Below are 20,233 nucleotides of genomic sequence, written 5' to 3' on the forward strand. Positions count from 1 at the left end.
ATTTTCTCTTCTGTGATCTAATTGTACAGTTGTCTGAGCATCTTATCTGCTACCATTAGTTCAGATATACACTATGTACTTATGTAATTTGGCAGTGATTACCTCTTTTAGTTTCTTTTACAGAGCATGAATTACTAGAAAGTAACAAGACACATTTTGACCTTCTGGGGTCGGTGGTGTCGCCAGTGACACCGACAAGATCAGATAAACTTTCCTTTCTATTTGGATGATTCACTTAGTTATATTTTACCATACAGATGCAACGAACATATTGACAGAAACCTTAGAATCTTGACTTCGCAATGCACTTCCCTATTGACACATAATATTAATAGTTTTAAAACATTTAAAATGAGATGGACTGTGATTTCTTAATCTTTACTCATTAATATGTGAGTTTCGCCCTGTGCAAATTCCCAGCCCATCTCATTCAAATTGAAACAAGGTGATAATTATTCTCTGGCTGGGGAGGGGTAATGCCATGTGTGAGAACGCCACCTGTAAAGCACAATACAATCACATACAGAAACATAGGCTATTCACTTCTTTTGAGGTAAATATTTTTCATCACGGAACACATTTCATCACGGAAAATGGCACGGATGACTGGACGTCATGAATGAGTGCATTTCATTTTATTTCTTTTTATCTCATTTTATTTCATTTTATCTTTAATTTTATTGCCTGGTTTTGTACAGCACTTTGGTCAGCCATGATTGTTTTAAATGTGCTTTATAAATAAAGTTTATTATTATTATTATTATTTCTTCTGTGTCTACTGCAACTTCTCTAGCTTCGTTTCAATATTCAGCAATATGCACATTTTTAATTCCCTCACTCTAACCATTGCATCTCAAAATAATACATACGTGATGTCGTGGTATAGCCAGGATTCTAAAACTGGGTGTCCTCGCACAATCGATATTAGCATACTGTATCTACGTTTGAGGAAAAAGCTGAAATAACTTAGCTAAGAAGACATGCGACAAATGTCAGACGGTCGGATTCAAACCCCCGACGTCGCGGCTCTCAATGAGCATGCGGTCAGTGCTCTACAGGCTGTGCCACTGAGACACCCAAGCAGCTAAACAATTTTGAAAAATGGCATTCAAAAGATTGAGGTGTTTGTGAATGGCATCTTCATTGTATGTTGTTTGTGTGGTGATTTAAATAAATTATTCATTCATTCATTCATTCATTCATTCATTCATTATCCTAACCCGCTTATCCTGAACAGGGTCGCAGGGGGCTGGAGCCTATCCCAGCATACATTGGGCGAAAGGCAGGAATACACCCTGGACAGGTCGCCAGTCCATCGCAGGGCACACACCATTCACTCACACTCATACCCACGGGCAATTTAGACTCTACCCACTGCACCATCTGTGCCGCCTCAATAAATTACTGAATCAAAAAATGTATTTGTTTCTGTCTTCTAACTGGGCGGCATGGTTGGTGCAGTGGGTAGCACTGCTGCCTCACAGCAAGGAGGTCCTGGGTTTGAATCTCAGTCAGCCAGGGCCTCTCTGGAAAGCTGACAGTGGCAAATGCAACAGAGCCTGCTGTCTTTTTGTAGTGTACTGTAAATCCTCAAATTGTGTCCGGGGTCTTTTATTTACTTAGGCTGCACAAAGCACAGGCCTTTATTTGGGGCAGGCTTGTATTCGAGACAGGCCTTTATTTCTTATTAGGCTTCTGTTGTAGAATTTTATTCTTAGAAATAAAGTAAAAGGCTACACTTAAAGTGGACCAACACTGTTCAACACTTCCTGTAACCGTTCAGAAATCAGTTAGTGTAGGCTAATCAGGAAACACCGTTTGGTAAGTCATAGTGTAAGTCTTAACAGACTTAGTTTATTGCAAATATTCTCAAACACAATAAATCACATGCAAGTTCAGAATCCATAAAATAACAACTTGCCAGACACGCCTTCATGAACAATAACAAATTCGCTTAGATTACAGCAAGTTAAGGATCTTTTTTTCCTAAAGTGCGTTTTATTGTGAGACATGCGTTTCGTTTGGAGCAGCATACCGGTAGACTATCAAAAGATTTTCGCTCTGGTTTGGGATTTAATTTACTTTTGGACTGTTTGATTCTATTGCTAAATGTTGGGACTGATGGGCACTGAAATCTGGGGGGTATTTGATGGTTCACTGTTAAGTTTTATGTGGTTGAAAGAGTGTCGGGATTTCCACCCATCTGTTTATTGCGAGCCAAGGCAGCCACTTTCATTCATTCATTGAACGTGCACTGTGCTGTAAATACATGGAAACCTTATTGCGTAGCCAAGTAGCCTAAATTGAGTTAATTTTTAATTTTGCCTGATTTACTTTTTATTAAATTCCTAGGCTGGAATGCCTCACGTCAATAATTGTGTTTAAATGTATACTGCTTCAGCCTTTGGCAAGCTACTTAGAAGGGGGCGGCAAACGACTGGTAGCTTGAGAGCAACGTGTTGGAGACCCATGGTGTAGGACAACGACTTTTCATTGGCAACAGTATTAAACCAACCAACAATATAAAATATTAAGAAGAGCTCTTTTATTTCATTGAGTTAAATGAAATCCGAGGCCCGGCTTCAAATAGAATCCCGGACAAAATTTGAGGATTTACTGTATGTATATGTTCGCCGAACATGTGACTTGATGGTGACTTTACGAAAATGATAACTTTATTATGCTACACAATATGCTACACTTTTTAACTTTAGATAACCAACTATATAACGAACAAGCATGTTATTTGGCTATATAACTAGCTGGCTTCATAACTAAATTATGATAATCTACCGTAGCTAAATGATGCAACTATAACTTACAGTTTGAAACAAATGGTAAATGGTTGTCATTTATCCACTAGCGCTGTACAATTGATGCTTCTCATTCACCCATTCATACACACACTCACACACACCAATGGCAATTAGCTGCCATGCAAGGTACCAACCAGCTTGTCAGAAGCATATTGGGGTTGGGTGTCTTGCTCAGGGACACTTTGACACACCCAGGGCGGAATCAAACCGGCAACCCTCCAATGACTGTTCTTACCTCCTGACCCACTATCACCCCTAGACAAAAATAGGTTTAGCTAAACACGCCCCAAGATTTGTCGCTATGCACACGACGCATAGATCTCATTTTCTTTGGTTTTACCACAGGAGATGTAGAATATAAGGATCACTTGCTTGTAGACTCCATCATTGTTGATGGGCAAAGAAAGTTGAGCCTTTTTCAGTGAGGAAGAGATTTAGTTAGAAACATTAACGTTACTTTACCACCAAGCTGATATAGGCTAGGTAGCTAAACATGGGGCTAGAATAGCTACAGGATAAACAGATGCTGTTTGTGGTTACCCATTGATCCAGGGTCAGACATAATGTTACTTAGTTATTTTGGCAAATCAGATCCTAGACCAGCAGGGCAACTTAATCCTGAAGTATAGATAGCTAGCTAGGTAAGTAACCTAGCTGTTGGGAATTTAGCTAATTTTGCTAAGCTAATTAGAACAATAACTATTAGCAGAGATTTTAGCTCAGCTTATACATTAGCTAGCTAGCTAGCTGCTTTGCTTTGTCCACCAACATCCCAACTAATGTTACGTTAGTTGGGGTAACATATATATTTAAGTTGACTAGCTTAATTATTACCTTTGTACAGTTGTATCGCTAGTTACTACTAACTAACTAGCTAGCTAGCTATCAATAGCTAATGTTAGCCATGCTAACTGCCATCTTGGAAGCGGCTCCATCCCATTAGCTGGAAAGTGCATACTCCTTAACTCCACTACCACCCTCCTCCACTCTGTGTCCTGGAAACCAATATTTGTGGATTTCCTCCCTCCGCTGTCCCATTTCCGAAGTGTACAAACAAAACTGCAACAACCCTGCGCTCCTCCACTACCACAGCATAGTGTACAATGATATATGTTCCAGCAGTAGTCTTTTTACATTTCTGGGTGACTTCATCATGCTCACACCCACATACTATTAAAACCCAACCCACAAAATCTGGCACTGTCCAGATCCAGAAAGGGAACTTTTTTTTGGCAGGGAGCCAATTTTGGTCTCGTTATTATCATGCATATCATCCTACCCAGATTGTGAATTGATTGTTTTTGTGGCTCATATCCAACAAACAAATTTGGCAATTTAAACCAGGGAAACTTTGGGAAGGTTTGTTGGTATATACAACCAGCAGGACTTTTAATAAGCACAGCAGCTACGGAAATATGCATGGATTAATTTATTCAACCAAACGTTTCCAAATGGCATATTTATTACCGATACATTTGTTACAGATATTACAGTGGGAAATAGTTGTTTTTCAATGTGAACACTCGCAATAACTCACATGCAGTACTTGCAAAACTTTAAGGCAGGTGTGGAAAATGCTCTAATGTAAGAATGTAAGAAGCTCTGTTGAAGATGCACAAAGAAACGGTAACGTTGAGGACCGTAGACGCAGTGGTAGGCTAAGGAAACTTAGTGCAGTAGATGAAAGACACATCATGCTTACTTCCCTTCACAATCGGAAGATGTCCAGTGGTGCCATCAGCTCAGAATTGGCAGAAACCAGTGGGACCCAGGTACACCCATCTACTGTGCAGAGAAGTCTGGTCAGAAGTGGTCTTCTTTGAAGAATTGCGTACCTCCGACATGGAAACAAGGCCAATCGACTCAACTATGCACGAAAACACAGGAACTGGGATGAGTGTCTGCAGGCAACAGTGAAGCATGGTGGAGGTTCCTTGCAAGTTTGGGGCTGCATTTCTGCAAATGGAACTGGAAAGAACAGCACCTCCTTTTGGATCCAGCAATGCGGTGGATTCAGTAGGACTACACAGGCATCCCAAGCATAGCCAATGTTTAGCTTAGTCGTAACTGATATTGTGGATCTGTGTTTTCATATTTGCTTTGTGTTATCATTAGAATGCATTCTGACTGTTAGCTGTTTACGTCAATAGATTTGCCATCTTTCGCGGATGTATAGAGTTAACCTACACAAGTAGTCTCTCTCTTCTCACAGCTAACACTCTTAACACGCCCACCCAGAACTCTAGCTAACTACCAACCAAGATAGCTACTTTTACCTTTCCCTTGTTCAAGGGATACACACACTCCTACCATACCTTATCCTATTAACTTCCCATTTGTTCAACGGGAGCTGTGTTTGTATGTCTGTTTAATACATTTTTATTAAACCCAGTGTCTGTTTTGGTGTCACATAGACATGAAAGCCGAGTCAAATCAGTCTTTCAAAGAACTTCCAACCTTCAGGTTATTGGTAAGTTTAATCATTGATATTGGTTATTTTAATTATTAATGAGACTGATTACTTTTTGCAGTTATACTGCTACATAACATTAATCGACACCATACATGAGGACTATTATCACAAAATGTATCAATCCTAGCAATCTACACTTAGCGTGTAGGGAGGGGTGTATCCCACACAATTTGTGCACCCCGTGTAAGGACTGAGATGTATACATCTCAAATAGTAATTCTCACTATTTCGTAGATTGTAAAATCTTTACTTTATTTGGTGGCCCATGCGAGGACCCGACATAATTTGGCGCCCCGTGTGAGGAAGACTTGCTTTTGGCTGAAATTTCATGTTTTGTGAATTCCTGCCATTCTTTGGCTTTCTCAGCTAAATAGCCACAAAGTGCAATTCTTGTAAAATACCAATAGATGTCACCCATGTATCATTTTTGAAAGCCTGCATCAGCAGCTTTCTCAATACACTTCCCCCTAGTGTAATATTGTGGCATTACATTAGTAATCTTAGGCAGTAACTAATGCATTAATTTGCATTCATTTTCTGGTATAATACGTATTATCAATAATAGTATTATTAACCGTACTGTATGATTAATTATAATTACTTTATCAAAGTAATTTAAATAATTAATTGCATTTTACTTTTCAATCCAAATTTAATTGTAATTTCAACCTTTTCCATATTCTGGTATTTAGGATTAATGTGATCAGCATCACAGTTCCTTAATAATTAGAATATCCGCCATATGTTCGGTAATTTGGCTGAAAACCCGCTTTGTGGAATAGGCCTCAATCTGTTAGAGATTCTCTCTCACTCTGCATCTTCAACCATCTTAAAACCCCATCTTAATACCTATTCTCTTAGGCATACAATTGACCCCTCCCTTAGACTTATTGCATCTTTACATCTGCCTTATGTCTTTGTCTTTCCCCCTCTTCTGTGCATCGCTTTATGTATCTATGTGTTCGTTTGTATTTAGGTATGTATGTATGCATTGTAAGCATCTTTTGGTCCTGGAAAAGTGCAATATAAATTAAATGTATTTATTATTATTATTATTATTATTATTATTATTATTATTATTATTATTATTATGTGGCAGCAACTAAATGCATAAAAGCATGCAGATGTGGTCAAAAGGTTCAGCTGTTTTTCAGACCAAATGTCAGAATGGGGAGGAAATGTGACTTTGACCGTGGAATGACTGTTGGTGCCAGACCACCCTGTTTTAGTATCTCAGAAACTGGGATTTCCTGGGATTTTCACGCACAACAGTCTCTAGAGTTTACAAAACTAGAGTTTGCAAAACACTAACTCTGACAAAATTATCTATGCAACCAAAATAAATGGTAGAATCCTGGAGTTGGACTACCCACACATTTACGATATTGTTTAAAAAAAGTGCCTAGGTCATAATGTGAATAAAAACTATAAAAAAAACATATTTGAACCAACTATGTGGTGCACACTGTTACTGCTGAGTTTTCAGCTTGTATAGCTGTAAGTTTGCCGCCAGACGGTGGATGGTAATGTATTTTCCATCATGGCACCGTGTGGCATGGGCTGACAACTGCTCTGGAGTAGAGTGCTGACATTTGCCACCTGGTGGTAGTTGTGTGAAAAACAACCTAAAAATTATCTTACTTTAATGACTGCTCCAAGCAAAGTGCAAAAAAAAGAAGAAGTAAACTGGGAAAAGGCACTACTTTAATACTTAAATTGCGATAATCCAGATGGATTACACATCCTTCCACCAGGTGACTCTAAATCTCTGGGGGTACACTATTCAGACTCTTGATCGCAGCCTGCAGATTAAGTGTGTAAGAGTTCAGTGTTCAAACCTCACTTGCCTTGGTAATGCTCAAAACCGCTGTTGCCAGTTTTAGTTTGTTTCAGTTAGGCAGGCCATAGTTACTCGTCAGTCTGCAGATTTTATTTCCATTTCCCTACCCTTTACCCTGTTACCGTCTGACCTGGTCTTTTTGCTGTTTTAAGGAAATGCACCAATTTCAGACTATTATTTCAGATTGTGTGTACGACTCTCATTTTGTCATTATTGCAAGGGCTTCTTTTAAAAAATTATTTGAATTTTTAAAAATATATGACAACTCTTTCACATTGGCAAAACTCAAACTGATATGATTTACAAGGATGATATTTCTTCAAGAACCTGCTATACATGTATTTTTGGAATTGTTGGCAAACATCAATTGGATGTAAGCATAAAAAATTGAATAACTTTGGGAAGTCATTCACAAATTTAAATTAAATGCACAAGCTAAGTGTGCAGTGTACAGTGTACAGTGCATCCGGAGAGTATTCACAGCACTTCACTTTTCCCACATTTTGTTATGTTACAGCCTTATTCCAAAAAGGAATAAATTCATTTTTTTCCTCAAAATTCTACACACAACACCCTATAATGACAACATGAAAGAAGTTTTTTAGAAATTTTTGCAAATTTATTAAAAATAAAAAAATAAGAAATCACATGTACGTAAGTATTCACAGCCTTTGCTCAATACTTTGTTGATGCACCTTTGGCAGCAATTACAGCCTCAAGTCTTTTTGAATATGATTCCACAAGCTTGGCACACCTATCTTTGGGCAGTTTTGCCCATTCCTCTTTGCAGCACCTCTCAAGCTCCATCAGGTTGGATGGGGAGCGTCGGTGCACAGCCATTTTCAGATCTTTCCAGAGATGTTCAATCGGATTCAAGTCTGGGCTCTGGCTGGGCCACTCAAGGACATTCACAGAGTTGTCCTGAAGCCACTCCTTTGATATCTTGGCTGTGTGCTTAGGGTCGTTGTCCTGCTGAAAGATGAACCGTTGTCCCAGTCTGAGGTCAAGAGCGCTCTGGAGCAGGTTTTCATCCAGGATGTCTCTGTGCATTGCTGCATTCATCTTTCCCTCAATCCTGACTAGTCTCCCAGTTCCTGCCGCTGAAAAACATCCCCACAGCATGATGCTGCCACCACCATGCTTCACTATAGGGATGGTATTGGCCAAGTGATGAGCGGTTTCCTCCAAACATGACGCCTGGCATTCACGCCAAAGAGTTCAATCTTTGTCTCATCAGACCCGAGACCATGTTTCTCATGGTCTGAGAGTCTTTCAGGTGCCTTTTGGCAAACTCCAGGCAGGCTGCCATGTGCCTTTTACTAAGGAGTGGCTTCCGTCTGGCCACTCTACCATACAGGCCTGATTGGTGGATTGCTGCAGAGATGGTTGTCCTTCTGGAAGGTTCTCCTCTCTCCACAGAGGAACGCTGGAGCTCTGACAGAGTGACCATCGGGTTCTTGGTCACCTCCCGGACTAAGGCCCTTCTCCCCCGATTGCTCAGTTTAGACGGGCGGCCAGCTCTAGGAAGAGTCCTGGTGGTTCCGAACTTCTTCCATTTACGGATGATGGAGGCCACTATGCTCATTGGGACCTTCAAAGCAGCAGACATTTTTCTGTAATTTCCCCAGATTTGTGCCTCGAGACAATCCTGTCTCGGAGGTCTACAGACAATTCCTTTGACTTCATGCTTGGTTTGTGCTCCGACATGCACTGTCAACTGTGGGACCTTATATAGACAGGTGTGTGCCTTTCCAAATCATGTCCAATCAACTGAATTTACCACAGGTGGACTCCAATTAAGCTGTAGAAACATCTCACGGGTTGATCAGTGGAAACAGGATGCACCTGAGCTCAATTTTGAGCTTCATGGCAAAGGCTGTGAATACTTATGTACATGTGATTTTAGTTTTTTTATTTCTAATAAATTTGCAAAAAATTCAAAAAAACTTCTTTCATGTTGTCATTATGGGGTGTTGTGTGTAGAATCTTGAGGAAAAAAATGAATTTATTCCATTTTGGAATAAGGCTGTAACATAACATGTGGAAAAGTGAAGCGCTGTGAATACTTTCCGGATGCACTGTATATTATGAAAACAAAACTAAACACATGTATAAATACCTATTAACTGAGACGGGTGCATGGGGATTGGACCCAAAATGCACGACTCAGAAACAATAATCCCTGTCAGAGGAATAAGTCCCGTCAGAGCTTTATTTGGGACGAATCCCAGGAGCCTAGTCACAACAAGCAAAGTCCATACACGTAGATCCAGCCAAACAAATATTAAACAAACAAAAAGCACGGTGCCGAGGGAAGAGGCAAACTCGTAGTCGGTAGACGTGCAGGGAGGTCCGGTAGCAGGAGAGCTGTCAGCGGGGCAGAAGTACAGGCGGACGGCAGGCAGAGTCATAGTCGAGGGCGATGCGGAAGTCGAAACCATAAAACAATCAGTGAAGCAAAAGTACAAAGACGGTAGGCGAGGACGTGGTCAAAAACAAGCGGTGGTCAACAAAACAGAAATCAATAAACAATAGTCGGTAAACAGGCTTGGCTCTTAACGTGACTCAATCAGAAATAATTCTCAAGAGTTGCGTAGTAAACTAGTGCCAGACAATTTTGCAGTGAACAGTAGCGCGACTGGGATATAAATGCAGGTGTAGACAGGTGTAGACAATTAGTTAGAGTGTAGCAAGGAAATGGAAAACAGGTGCGATGGATGACAAGTTTAACAAGGTAATTAGTAATCGTTAGTAATAAACCTATCCTGCCCTAGCATTAGTAAATTAGTAAATTACATGCACGAAAAACGTAAGGTAACATGAACACATGATTAGTTTGTTAGTTTCTACCCAATCCTGATCTAGCGTTAGTAGTTTTAGTAAATAGACAAATGGAAACAATTAGGGAGTGAATGACAGAAAGAGAGAGAGAAAAGGCGGAACGCAAGGCCTGCGGAAAGACATGTAAAAGTGTATGTTTAAACAGTAACCAGTCTACGTAACAATAAACATAAATCAAAACATAACACAAAACGAAACTAAGACGATAACCATTCAACATAACAAGGTAATATAATCGTAACGAAACATAACTAGACATGACGAGAAAATAAATCGTAACAAGAAATAAACTAAACAACATGACGAACCTAGACTAACATAATACATAAGACAATACAAGACTAAGACAAAATGAATAAACATAAAACATGGCGAGACAGACCTGAAACGTGACATTAATATAATAACAACTACTACTACTGCTATTTTTTGTTACCATGAACCAGTGACATGAATGCCAATTTGACAAAAACATTTTGAGAATAGCTGTAGGTTCTATCTTGCCTGTAAAACAATAGTTACAATCCCATCCATATCCTTATAACAGTAAATATAGTAGGAGAATATCAATTTTTATCTGGATTGTATTGTACCAGGTCGCCCCCAAGGACCACATGAGTCGCCCGCAGGCCTGTTCTAAAAATAGCACAACTCACTAGTGAGCTGCATCTAAAATTTAATTTTATTCTGTTGCTATTTTCTTTTTATCACACTTGCATTTATATAGATTTAAAAATGACAATATCTTAAAAATATGTTTATTATACATGAAGTTTAGATAAGTTTAGGTGAACTCTGACCTACTCTAGTTCAAAGGTCAGTATTGTGCACGTGACAAAACAAACTGGTAGCCCTTAGTATGACTCAGTACCCATGAAGTAGCTCTCAGTTTCAAAAAGGTTGATGACCCCTGATCTAGAATCTAGTCTTCAAGTGTCAGTTCTACTGAAAACATTTATGAACAGAAGTGTGATTGATTACAGAAGCTTGCTTGTACTATCCTGTACATAAGATTCACAGAAGGTCCACGTTGTTCAGTCCAATCAAAAGCCTTTTTCAATGATAGGAAGGGATTGTAACAATGTTTTAACACAAAAATCTTACCTATTGTACCTTTAAGAGAGGCCAGACATATAAACAAAGGTCTAAGTTGGGTACGCCTTATTTATAGCAAACTTTTAGACTTTTAGGCTACGCCCTATTTATAGCAAACTTTTTACATGTTTTTTGGAATTTAGTATATTACACTCCACTTAAGCATGAATTAATCAGGATTATGGGAATGAAACATCACCCATTTTCATTTTGAATCATGTTGCGTTTTTATAAGATATGAATAATTATGCCTTATTCATTTCTTCATTTCAAATCATCTTGATAAATGTTATAGATCTGGTCTGGTATAGAAGTGGGCTTAGTGAGCTATAATTTGAATGTTTATTTCTACAATTTCAGATGTCAACTCCCAAGTGACCGTGACAACTAAGACCTTCCTGAGGTACCCTGAAGTGAACTATCTCATCAAAAGTATTAGAAAGTTTTACAAAGACATCAAAATCATCATTGCGGATGACAGCATTGAACCAGAGAAAGTGAAAGGCACCAACATTGAGCAGTATTTCATGCCACCTGCCCAGGTACAGATTTTAGAAGAGAGTGTTTTAGTAACAGTGTGCATGTGGTGGCATATTGCAGAGACATTCGGTAGTGTTGGACTGAAACAACCCATTATGTCCCTTACTGCAGTGGAATACACTGAAATATAGTGTAAATATGTGGTTGTAAAACCCCCAACCCCTATATTTCTCAGCAAAGTATGTTGAGACATAGCTGTAGGGTCCTTGCGTGGGCTGCCAAATAATGTAGGTCTTTTACACTATACAAAATAGTGAGGATGACTGTTAGAAATATATATGTTTCATTGAGTGTTGGGTTGAGTGTTGCTTGTTCACTAACGCAGTTCTCTGTTTTTACCCTGTAGGGTTGAGTGTTGCTTGTTCACTAATGCAGTTCTCTGTTTTACCCTGTAGGGTTCAGTGTTGCTTATTCACTAATGCAGTTCTCTGTTTTACCCTGTAGGGTTCAGTGTTGCTTGTTCACTAATGCAGTTCTCTGTTTTTACACTGTAGGGCTGGTTTGCTGGCAGGAACCTTGCTGTCTCACAGGTCACCACCAAGTACTTTCTGTGGACGGACGATGACTTTGAGTTCACAGACAAAACCAAGATTGAGAAATTTGTAGAAATCATGGAGTCTATGCCTGAACTGGATGTGGTAAGAAAGACAATCCTACTGTCCTATCCTAAAGTGTTATTTTCATTACAAATATTTTGAGACCAAGATATTGCCTTGCAGTGACTTTGAGATTTAGAAACATATAGGGTGAATCAGAATGTTTGTAAACGATAGACAGTTACCGATCAATTAATGGCAAAAAAGTGCTTTGTTTGGGGTTTTCAGAAAGGTGGCAGATTTGTTTGGGGTTTTCAGAAAGGTGGCAGATTGTGATTTCCTCCTCTGAAAAGTGCAAATCAGACACAAGCGTGTATATCACATTTTAAAAGAGAAAAGGAGCCTGAAGCTACAACGTTGCAAACTTTTCCCAGCTCTTGTGGTGGTTGTATTGTGAACAGGCGTTAAGAAAGGTCTTGCTGCAAAACAAAACAAAACAAAACCACTAATTGGAAAGTGAGTTTGGAAACCAACAAGCCTCATCATCGCGGTGTACTATTCGATTAAGAAATTACAATCGTGTCGTTAGTGTAAACGTTAATAATCCAGGCCATATTAATATTAGAAAATGTGCACTCAGTGACCACTGTATTAGGTAGACCTGTACACCAGCTTGTTAATGCTAATATTTAATCGGCCAATCATATGGCAGCAACTAAATACATAAAAGCATGTAGACGTGGTCAAGAGGTTCAGCTTGTTTTTCAGACCAAATGTGAGAATATGGTAGAAATGTGATCTGAGTGACTTTGAAGGTGGAATGATTGTTAGTGCCAGAGAGGGTAGTTTACCGTCCTGCCTGTAGCGTAGTGGTTAAGGTAAATGACTGGGGCACACACGGTCAGTGGTTCTAATCCCGGTGTAGCCACAACAAGATCCGCACAGCTGTTGGGCCCTTGATCAAGGCCCTTAACCCTGCATTGCTCCAGGGGAGGATTGTCTCCTGCTTATGTAGCATGGTTAGCTCAGCTAGTTTGCTAGTAAGCATGGTGAAGTGCAGTGAAAGTGAAGGCTGGTAGCAGGTTATCATGACAGCACTCCCTGATGATGTAACCCTCAAATTCAAAAGGATGTTGTTGCCCTTGGCTAGAGGTGAGTTCGTCTTTAGCTGACTGGTAACGCGTTCGTTCAACAAATATTTGGACAAGTGAGAGGCTGGGGTTCAAATCCCACCACGGACTCAGGCAATTTCTCACCTGTTACATTGGTGCTGTGACCCGGATCTGGGTGGGAGTAAAAAATAAAATAAAATGGTTGCTGCGGAGTTTCACATGGAGGGGAAGTCAAAGGGGGGTGAGTGTAGCATGGTTAGGTTCGCTAGTAAGCATGGTGAAGTGCAGTGAAAGTGAAGGCTGGTAGCAGGTTATCGCGACAACACTCCCCGATGACGTAACCCTCAAATTCAAAAGGACGTTGTTGCCCTTGGCTAGAGGTGAGTTTGTCTTTAGCAGACTGGTAACGCGTTCGTTCAACAAATATTTGGACAAGTGAGAGGCCGGGGTTCAAATCCCACCGCGGATAAGAGCGTCTGCCAAATGCACCAAATACCTTGGACTTTATATTTACTATTCTTTTGCAACTTGATTTGGCACTGTGTTCTCTGATCACCTGGCTTTTGATATTGGACTGAATAAAGACAACAATTCTTGAATATCCTCTGGTCTGCGTTTTGGTCTCCGGAACTGCACATAACACATGTTAAGCATGGCAGCTGTCCTAGCTGATGAATTTGTGCTTACAAAAATGTTTTCGCCTTCACAGTCAATTGATTTTGTTGGCAATTCACAAAGTAAAAGTGATCCAATGCAGAGGTAACCAAACCTAAGTGAGCTTGTGAGTAGTCTTATTGAAACTTGATTGCTGTATGTCCAATGAAAGTCACAATCTGCTCCTAGAAGTGTCCTAGAACTGATATTTGGATATGAAATCATAAGACCCTACACCCCTGCCAGACCTCTTCATTCAGCCTCCACAGGCCGCTTGGCACCTCCCCCTCTCTGAACCTCCACCTCACGCTCACGACTACTGTCTGTTCTGGCTCCACGGTGGTGGAACAAACTCCCTGTTGAGGTCAGAACTGTAGAATCTCTCCCCACCTTCAAGCGCAAACTGAAGACGCACCTCTTCAAGCAGCACCTCTCCCCATCCCTCCCTACATCCCTGTGAACCTTAATTGTTGTCTTTGTGATTTACTTTGTGTTTCGGTATGTTTAGTTAACTCGGTAAGCAGTATTTGGATAGTTAAGTTTGGTCACTTTTGCTTTGTTGTTTGTTTGTTTATTTGTTGTTTAAAAAAAAAAAAAAAAAAATTAGGCCCTGGTCCTTATCTTTGTTGTACGGGTAGCAATTGAAATTGTACTTCCCTCTAGAGTCTTTCAGTGCACTTATCCCTGGTTATGGGTATGCACTTTGTTGTACGTCGCTCTGGATAAGAGCATCTGCCAAATGCCAATAATGTAATGTAATGTAATGAATAAAGTTTTTTCTACCTCCTTTTTAAGCCCTTTGTCACTGAGGGAATGGTTTAATTTTCTGTAATATTCACATTTGAAGTGATACAGGAGCTGCACAGTCATGCTCGAGAGCGCATTACTGTTCTGTGATTATGTCACAAGAGTGCAAATTTTCAGACCCGAATTTCTTTCATTACATTACATTACCAGGCATTTAGCAGATGCTCTTATCCAGAGCGACATACAATGAAGTGCAGATCAAACACAAGAACATTCGTTATGATCCTGTGTCTAAAGCTACTATTGTGCATTCTGATGCTGATAGTAAAGATGCTCTCTCACCTAGTCCCTACGATTTTCTTTTAAAGGTGGTGTCATGGGGTAGTGGCCGTTTGGGGCCACCATGGGGCAGGGGGCTCATTGCATTCACCTGGCCCTCATTAGTGCCAGGGAAGCGTTCCCCCTTTAAGGGCAGTGCTGACATTCGATGGACGCTTTGGTGTCCACTGTTCGCTCTGGTACAAAGCTGCTATGCACAAGGTAGACTCAGAGCTGGTTGAGTCAGGTAATGTGCTGGTTAGTTTTTCTGACAATCTTAAAAAAGAAAAGAAAAGGTAAGGTTCAGTTAGTTGGTTAGTGTGTGTTCACGGCTGACACCTTCCTATAGGTTCTTTGTTTTTGTTGTCTTTTATTTTTCGTGCTTGTGTGAGCTGGTGGTAGAGGGACGGTGTCCCCGGTATATGTATTTTGGTTTGTGTTTTTCTCCTGAGCTGCGACTCAAGGTTTTATTTTCGTGCCTAGTCTTTTGCTAGGTTGTACATTTATTTTATCCCCGGTCCAGGGATTTCAGTGCTCTAATTACGCACTTATTTTGGTTGGGTAGTCGCCCTGTTTTTTAAGGGTCGTTTTATTTTCTCATAGCCGTTTTTTGGGGCTTTATCTTCTAATTCGAACAGAGTTTTTATCCGTGGTATTTTCTGTTCCTCCCTCTGTTCCGGGAGTATTCCCCATTTGTATTTGTACATCCCAGTTCCTTTCTCTTCCGGGATTTTTTAGGGGTTTACCTTTAGTCGTGTCTGGCTCTCCGCCCATCCTCAACATCACAGGTGGGGGTGTTGTGACTCTGTCGTAAGTTTATATTTGTGCATCTTTGATGCATGCTTGACTATCCTTGCTTTACTTTACCAGTTTGCCCGAGATGGGCAGTTTCCGTTTCTGGTTCTTTAATTTGAAAATGTCACCTTTTGCATTGATCTGGGTGGTCATGGATCCATGGATCCAACCTGCCTGATGTCTACAGTTCAGGCTGGTGGCGGTGGTGTAATGGTGTGGGGAATGTTTCTTGGCAGACTTTGGGCCCATTATTACTAATCAATCATCAATTGAGTGCCACAGCTTATTTCAGTATTGTTGCTGACCATGTGCATCACTTCATGGCCACAATGTACCCATCTTCTAATGGCTACTTCCAGAATGATAATGCATCATGTCACAAAGCAAAATTAATCTCAAGCTGGTTTCATGAACATGACAATGAGTTCAGTGTTCTTCAGTGGCCTTCCCATTCACTGGATCTGAAATTTTTGGAATGTGGTAGAACAGGAGATTTGCAGCATGAATGTGCAGCTGACAGGATTTGTGTGATGCGATCATGTCAACATGGAACAGAATCTAAAATGAATGTCTTCAACATATTGTGGAATCCATACCACAAAGAATTGAGGCAGCAAGGGGAGGCCTGACCCAGTATTACTATAGTGTTCCTAATAAAGTGCTCAGTGAGTGTATATCAGTAAATTGGATCGAAGATTGTGGCCGAAAGCATACATTTGATTTGTGCATTCCTGCAACATGTAAGGAAAAACAGAGCAGCAACTCTTTAGTGTAAAGGGAGAAGAGGAGAGGGCCCAGGACAGGCTCTGAGGGCCCTCCAGTCGAGACAGTACATGGTGTGGACAGAGACCCCCTGCAGGATACCGGATAGTTGTTGTCTTACAGGTAGGAGGCTGATGAGAACCCAGGCCCAGAGATTCCCAGATACATCAGGGTGGTGGTGAGGAGTAGGGTGATGGTGAGGAGTGGGTGGTGGTGAGGAGTACGGTGGTGGTGAGGAGTAGGGTGGTGGTGAGGAGTAGGGTGGTGGTGAGGAGTGGGTGGTGGTGAGGAGTAGGGTTGTGGTGAGGAGCAGGGTGGTGGTGAGGAGTAGGGTGGTGGTGGTGGTGAGGAGCAGGGTGGTGGTGAGGAGTAGGGTGGTGGTGGTGAGGAGCAGGGTGGTGGTGGTGAGGAGCAGGGTGGTGGTGAGGAGCAGGGTGGTGGTGAGGAGTAGGGTGGTGGTGAGGAGTAGGGTGGTGGTGGTGAGGAGTAGGGTGGTGGTGAGGAGCAGGGTGGTGGTGAGGAGCAGGGTGGTGGTGGTGAGGAGTAGGGTGGTGGTGAGGACTAGCTGGTGCGTAACTATGTTAAAGGCAGGAGAAAGGTCTCGAAGGATGAGGACAGGAGAGACAGATAGCTCTAATGGGGAGGGGAGGGTTTCAGTGACTGCAAGGAGGGCAGTCCTAGCAAAGTAGGGTCCAGCAGGTTCCTCTGAGAAAGTTGTTTAGAAACTGCACATTCAAGTACCTTTGAAAGAAAAGGAAGGAATGGCATCGGTCTGTTATTAATGACCCAGTGCGTATTGGGTCCAACTTATGTTATCCATACTGTTCATCATGACTTGCCGTTTGGTAACATTACATAACCAGTTGGATTTTCAAGAATCAATTATGTTAAACTTCCCCTGCAGTGTTGGATTCTTCTTGTTCTTCTTGTTCTTCTTGTTCTTGTTCTTCTAGTTTCTGCTTATATTAATTGTTTAACTTCAAACCAATGTGCTGTAGTGCAGAGCCAAAAGAACAGTAATTGTATCACTGTCCAAATATTTATGGACTGTACTGTATCGCAATGGCTTTAAATATGACTTTGGTTGAACTATAGGCTATGGTGAGATTAATAAATAAAAATAGATAACAAATTGCAGACACAACCAAACTATTTGTGATGGCCTTCAGGTAGATGTGCAGGTTTTGTGCTCTTTAATGAATGATGGCAATCTTCTTATGTTGGCAGGTAGCTGGGTCAGTTGGCAAATTGGCAAATTCCTTCACCCTCATCTATGAGGAAGGGGATGAGGAAGGTGGCTGTTTGACCAGAGTCAAAGGCAACTATCAGCCCATTCCAGGAATCCCAAATTGCTTCTTCACCTCTGGAGTGATCAACTTCTTCCTGGCTCGGACTGACGCAGTGCGGAAGGTGGGCTTCGACCCACTGCTGAAAAGAGTGGGTCACTCAGGTAAAGTTAGATCTGGAAACCTTCATTATTTACAGACATATTTCAATCTGCCCTTTCTTTTGAGTGAATTGTGTCTTCTTGTGCACAGTTTGAACAGTTCTAGTGAGGCTGTGTAGCATGACAAACCATAGCATTTATACTGTCAGTGATAGAACTTCTTCTCAGTTGCTAAGTGTGTATGTTTCATTAACATCTCAAATAATGTAGCCTATTGGCTTTGTATTTGGTAATTGTATTGAATTGTATTTGATGCACATTACATAACTTTATACAATAGCTTGGTTCAATACTCAATTCTAATTGGCTGGGAGGGATGTGCTAATTTTCTATATCGGCCCTGCTATGAAGTATAGGGAGTATAATCACAGACAAATTAATGTGCATCAACATAAAGCTGTGGAAAATTATTTTTTGTGTCAAATTGTTTGCAAACTGGTACAATATCATACTTTCAACACAGTCTTAAGGGGTGTTGGAGCATCTTCGAACTTGAGAATTGTCAGGGTGTTGTCCATGAATGACTAGTTTGAGTAAGTGTAGTGTTAAAATAAACACTTTTTGTTGATAGCTAACAAGAACCCAGTAAACAATTTGTGTGGGTCCAACATTGGCACAATGTCACATTCCAACGGTTGGCCAATGGTTGTTTTTGCTCATTGGTTCGATGTTGGCCCAACCATGATGGCCCAATGTGGCACTCCTTTGTTTTTACAATGGTGGCTCAACCGTTTATCTGCACGGATGGTCCAATGTCGCACTCCCATTATTCTTACGACGATAACCCAACCATTTCTCTGCACATATCTAATGTTGCTAGGGTTTCCCCCAGTGCTTACACCTACCACTTAAGGGAAACGCAAAGATAACACACGCCGCATTCTTTTATAAACAATTTTTTAAACAATCTCATGATTCAATTTACCATGCTGTCTTTTAAAAACAGTCACAATCCCTATATTTTCCACTGCTGTCTTAAAAAAACTAAAAATAATAATACAGATAAAGGCCACATCTATTAAATACATGTAATGGCCTGCTGTGTCCTGAACACCCAGGACACACAAATATAATTGGGGTTTTTTTATTCTGAAGGCTGCCTCGTTTGTATTGGAGTACAGGGTAGGGACCACATTTCCCACAATCCCTCAGGACAATTCCACGACGTCCACCCCGCATGACGTCTAGTTCAGTTTAGCCAATCCTGTAATGGCGGGAGCAATAAACTTTCCCAGTATAAGAGCAAGGCATGCTCTTGGGACACCCTCTCTTTTTCGACGCACCTCTTTTTTCTTTCGACCCTCGACTGCTCTTTGGTCCTTCTCTTCAACTCATCTGCTCCGACACTTGGACAGAGGCTGAATTCTGCACAGCACACCACCAGGCCTACGGACACACCTAGTTTACCTCGCCGTAACTTAGTGGCCTATAGTGAGAGGAAATTGGTGTATGCAAACCGCTAGCTCACCAGATCAGCTCACCAACAAACTCCAGCAAGAAACTTTTCTACACGGAAAACGGACCAGCGGACATTTTTCAGAGCCGAACAGACCAGGTGACAACACACAGCCGACGGGAACACCCCAGCTTTGCGCGCCTCTCCAGGACATCATTCACAACACCATCGCCGCTTCTACAAGGACAGCACGTCTTATGGATCCAGCGATGCGTATGGACTCAGTAAGACTCAACAAACATTCAGGCACAGCCAGTGTTAGCTACTCCCACATTTCCTTTGTTCAAGGGACACGCGCTTGCACGCACGCACACGCACACATTCCTAGGATTGTCATTTCTTATAATTTCTTATTTTTCGTTCTAAAGTCAATCCCCTGTCTGCGTGGTCCACTATTCGGGTGGCTTCGGAAATTTCCGGGTTTCAACGATTCCTTCTCAACCTTGCGTTTTCTTACTTCCTGCTTTCTGGCTAATTCATGTTGTACAGCCATACTCACTAGCAACAACTAACATAGATATTGTACAGTACAATGTTTAAATTAATTACATTTCAAAAGTAAAGTAAAAGATATTTTAAGATTTGGCTGTCATACGTAAATGCTACCTATTTTCTGGAATTGTCAGGTAACTTTAAAATCTCTATCTTCTTCTTCTTTCGTATATCGTCAGATGGCCAACTCAGTGTCATGCAGCCACGCCCTCGTCTCCGGTCCTAAGTCGAAAAGGCCAGCTTCTGGGGGTGGGCTGTATAGGGGGCAGCCGGTGATTATGTGCTCAGCAGTCTGTTCAGGCTCGCCAC

General features: G+C 41.1%; 1 protein-coding gene across 1 annotated transcript in view; it reads left to right on the top strand.

Annotated features, from left to right (window-relative positions):
- The window catches only part of LOC133114205 (beta-1,4 N-acetylgalactosaminyltransferase 2-like), a 50,876-nt gene that overhangs the window by 26,347 nt on the left and 4,296 nt on the right, over positions 1–20,233 (top strand). The window contains exons 7-9 of the mRNA XM_061223374.1: positions 11,426–11,607; positions 12,100–12,243; positions 17,757–17,979. Of these exons, the coding sequence (XP_061079358.1) occupies positions 11,426–11,607; positions 12,100–12,243; positions 17,757–17,979 (549 nt within the window). The remainder of the gene's footprint in view (positions 1–11,425; positions 11,608–12,099; positions 12,244–17,756; positions 17,980–20,233) is intronic.

Source organism: Conger conger, chromosome 16 (genome assembly GCF_963514075.1).
Source record: "Conger conger chromosome 16, fConCon1.1, whole genome shotgun sequence".
In the NCBI taxonomy this organism is placed as follows: Eukaryota; Metazoa; Chordata; class Actinopteri; order Anguilliformes; family Congridae; genus Conger; species Conger conger.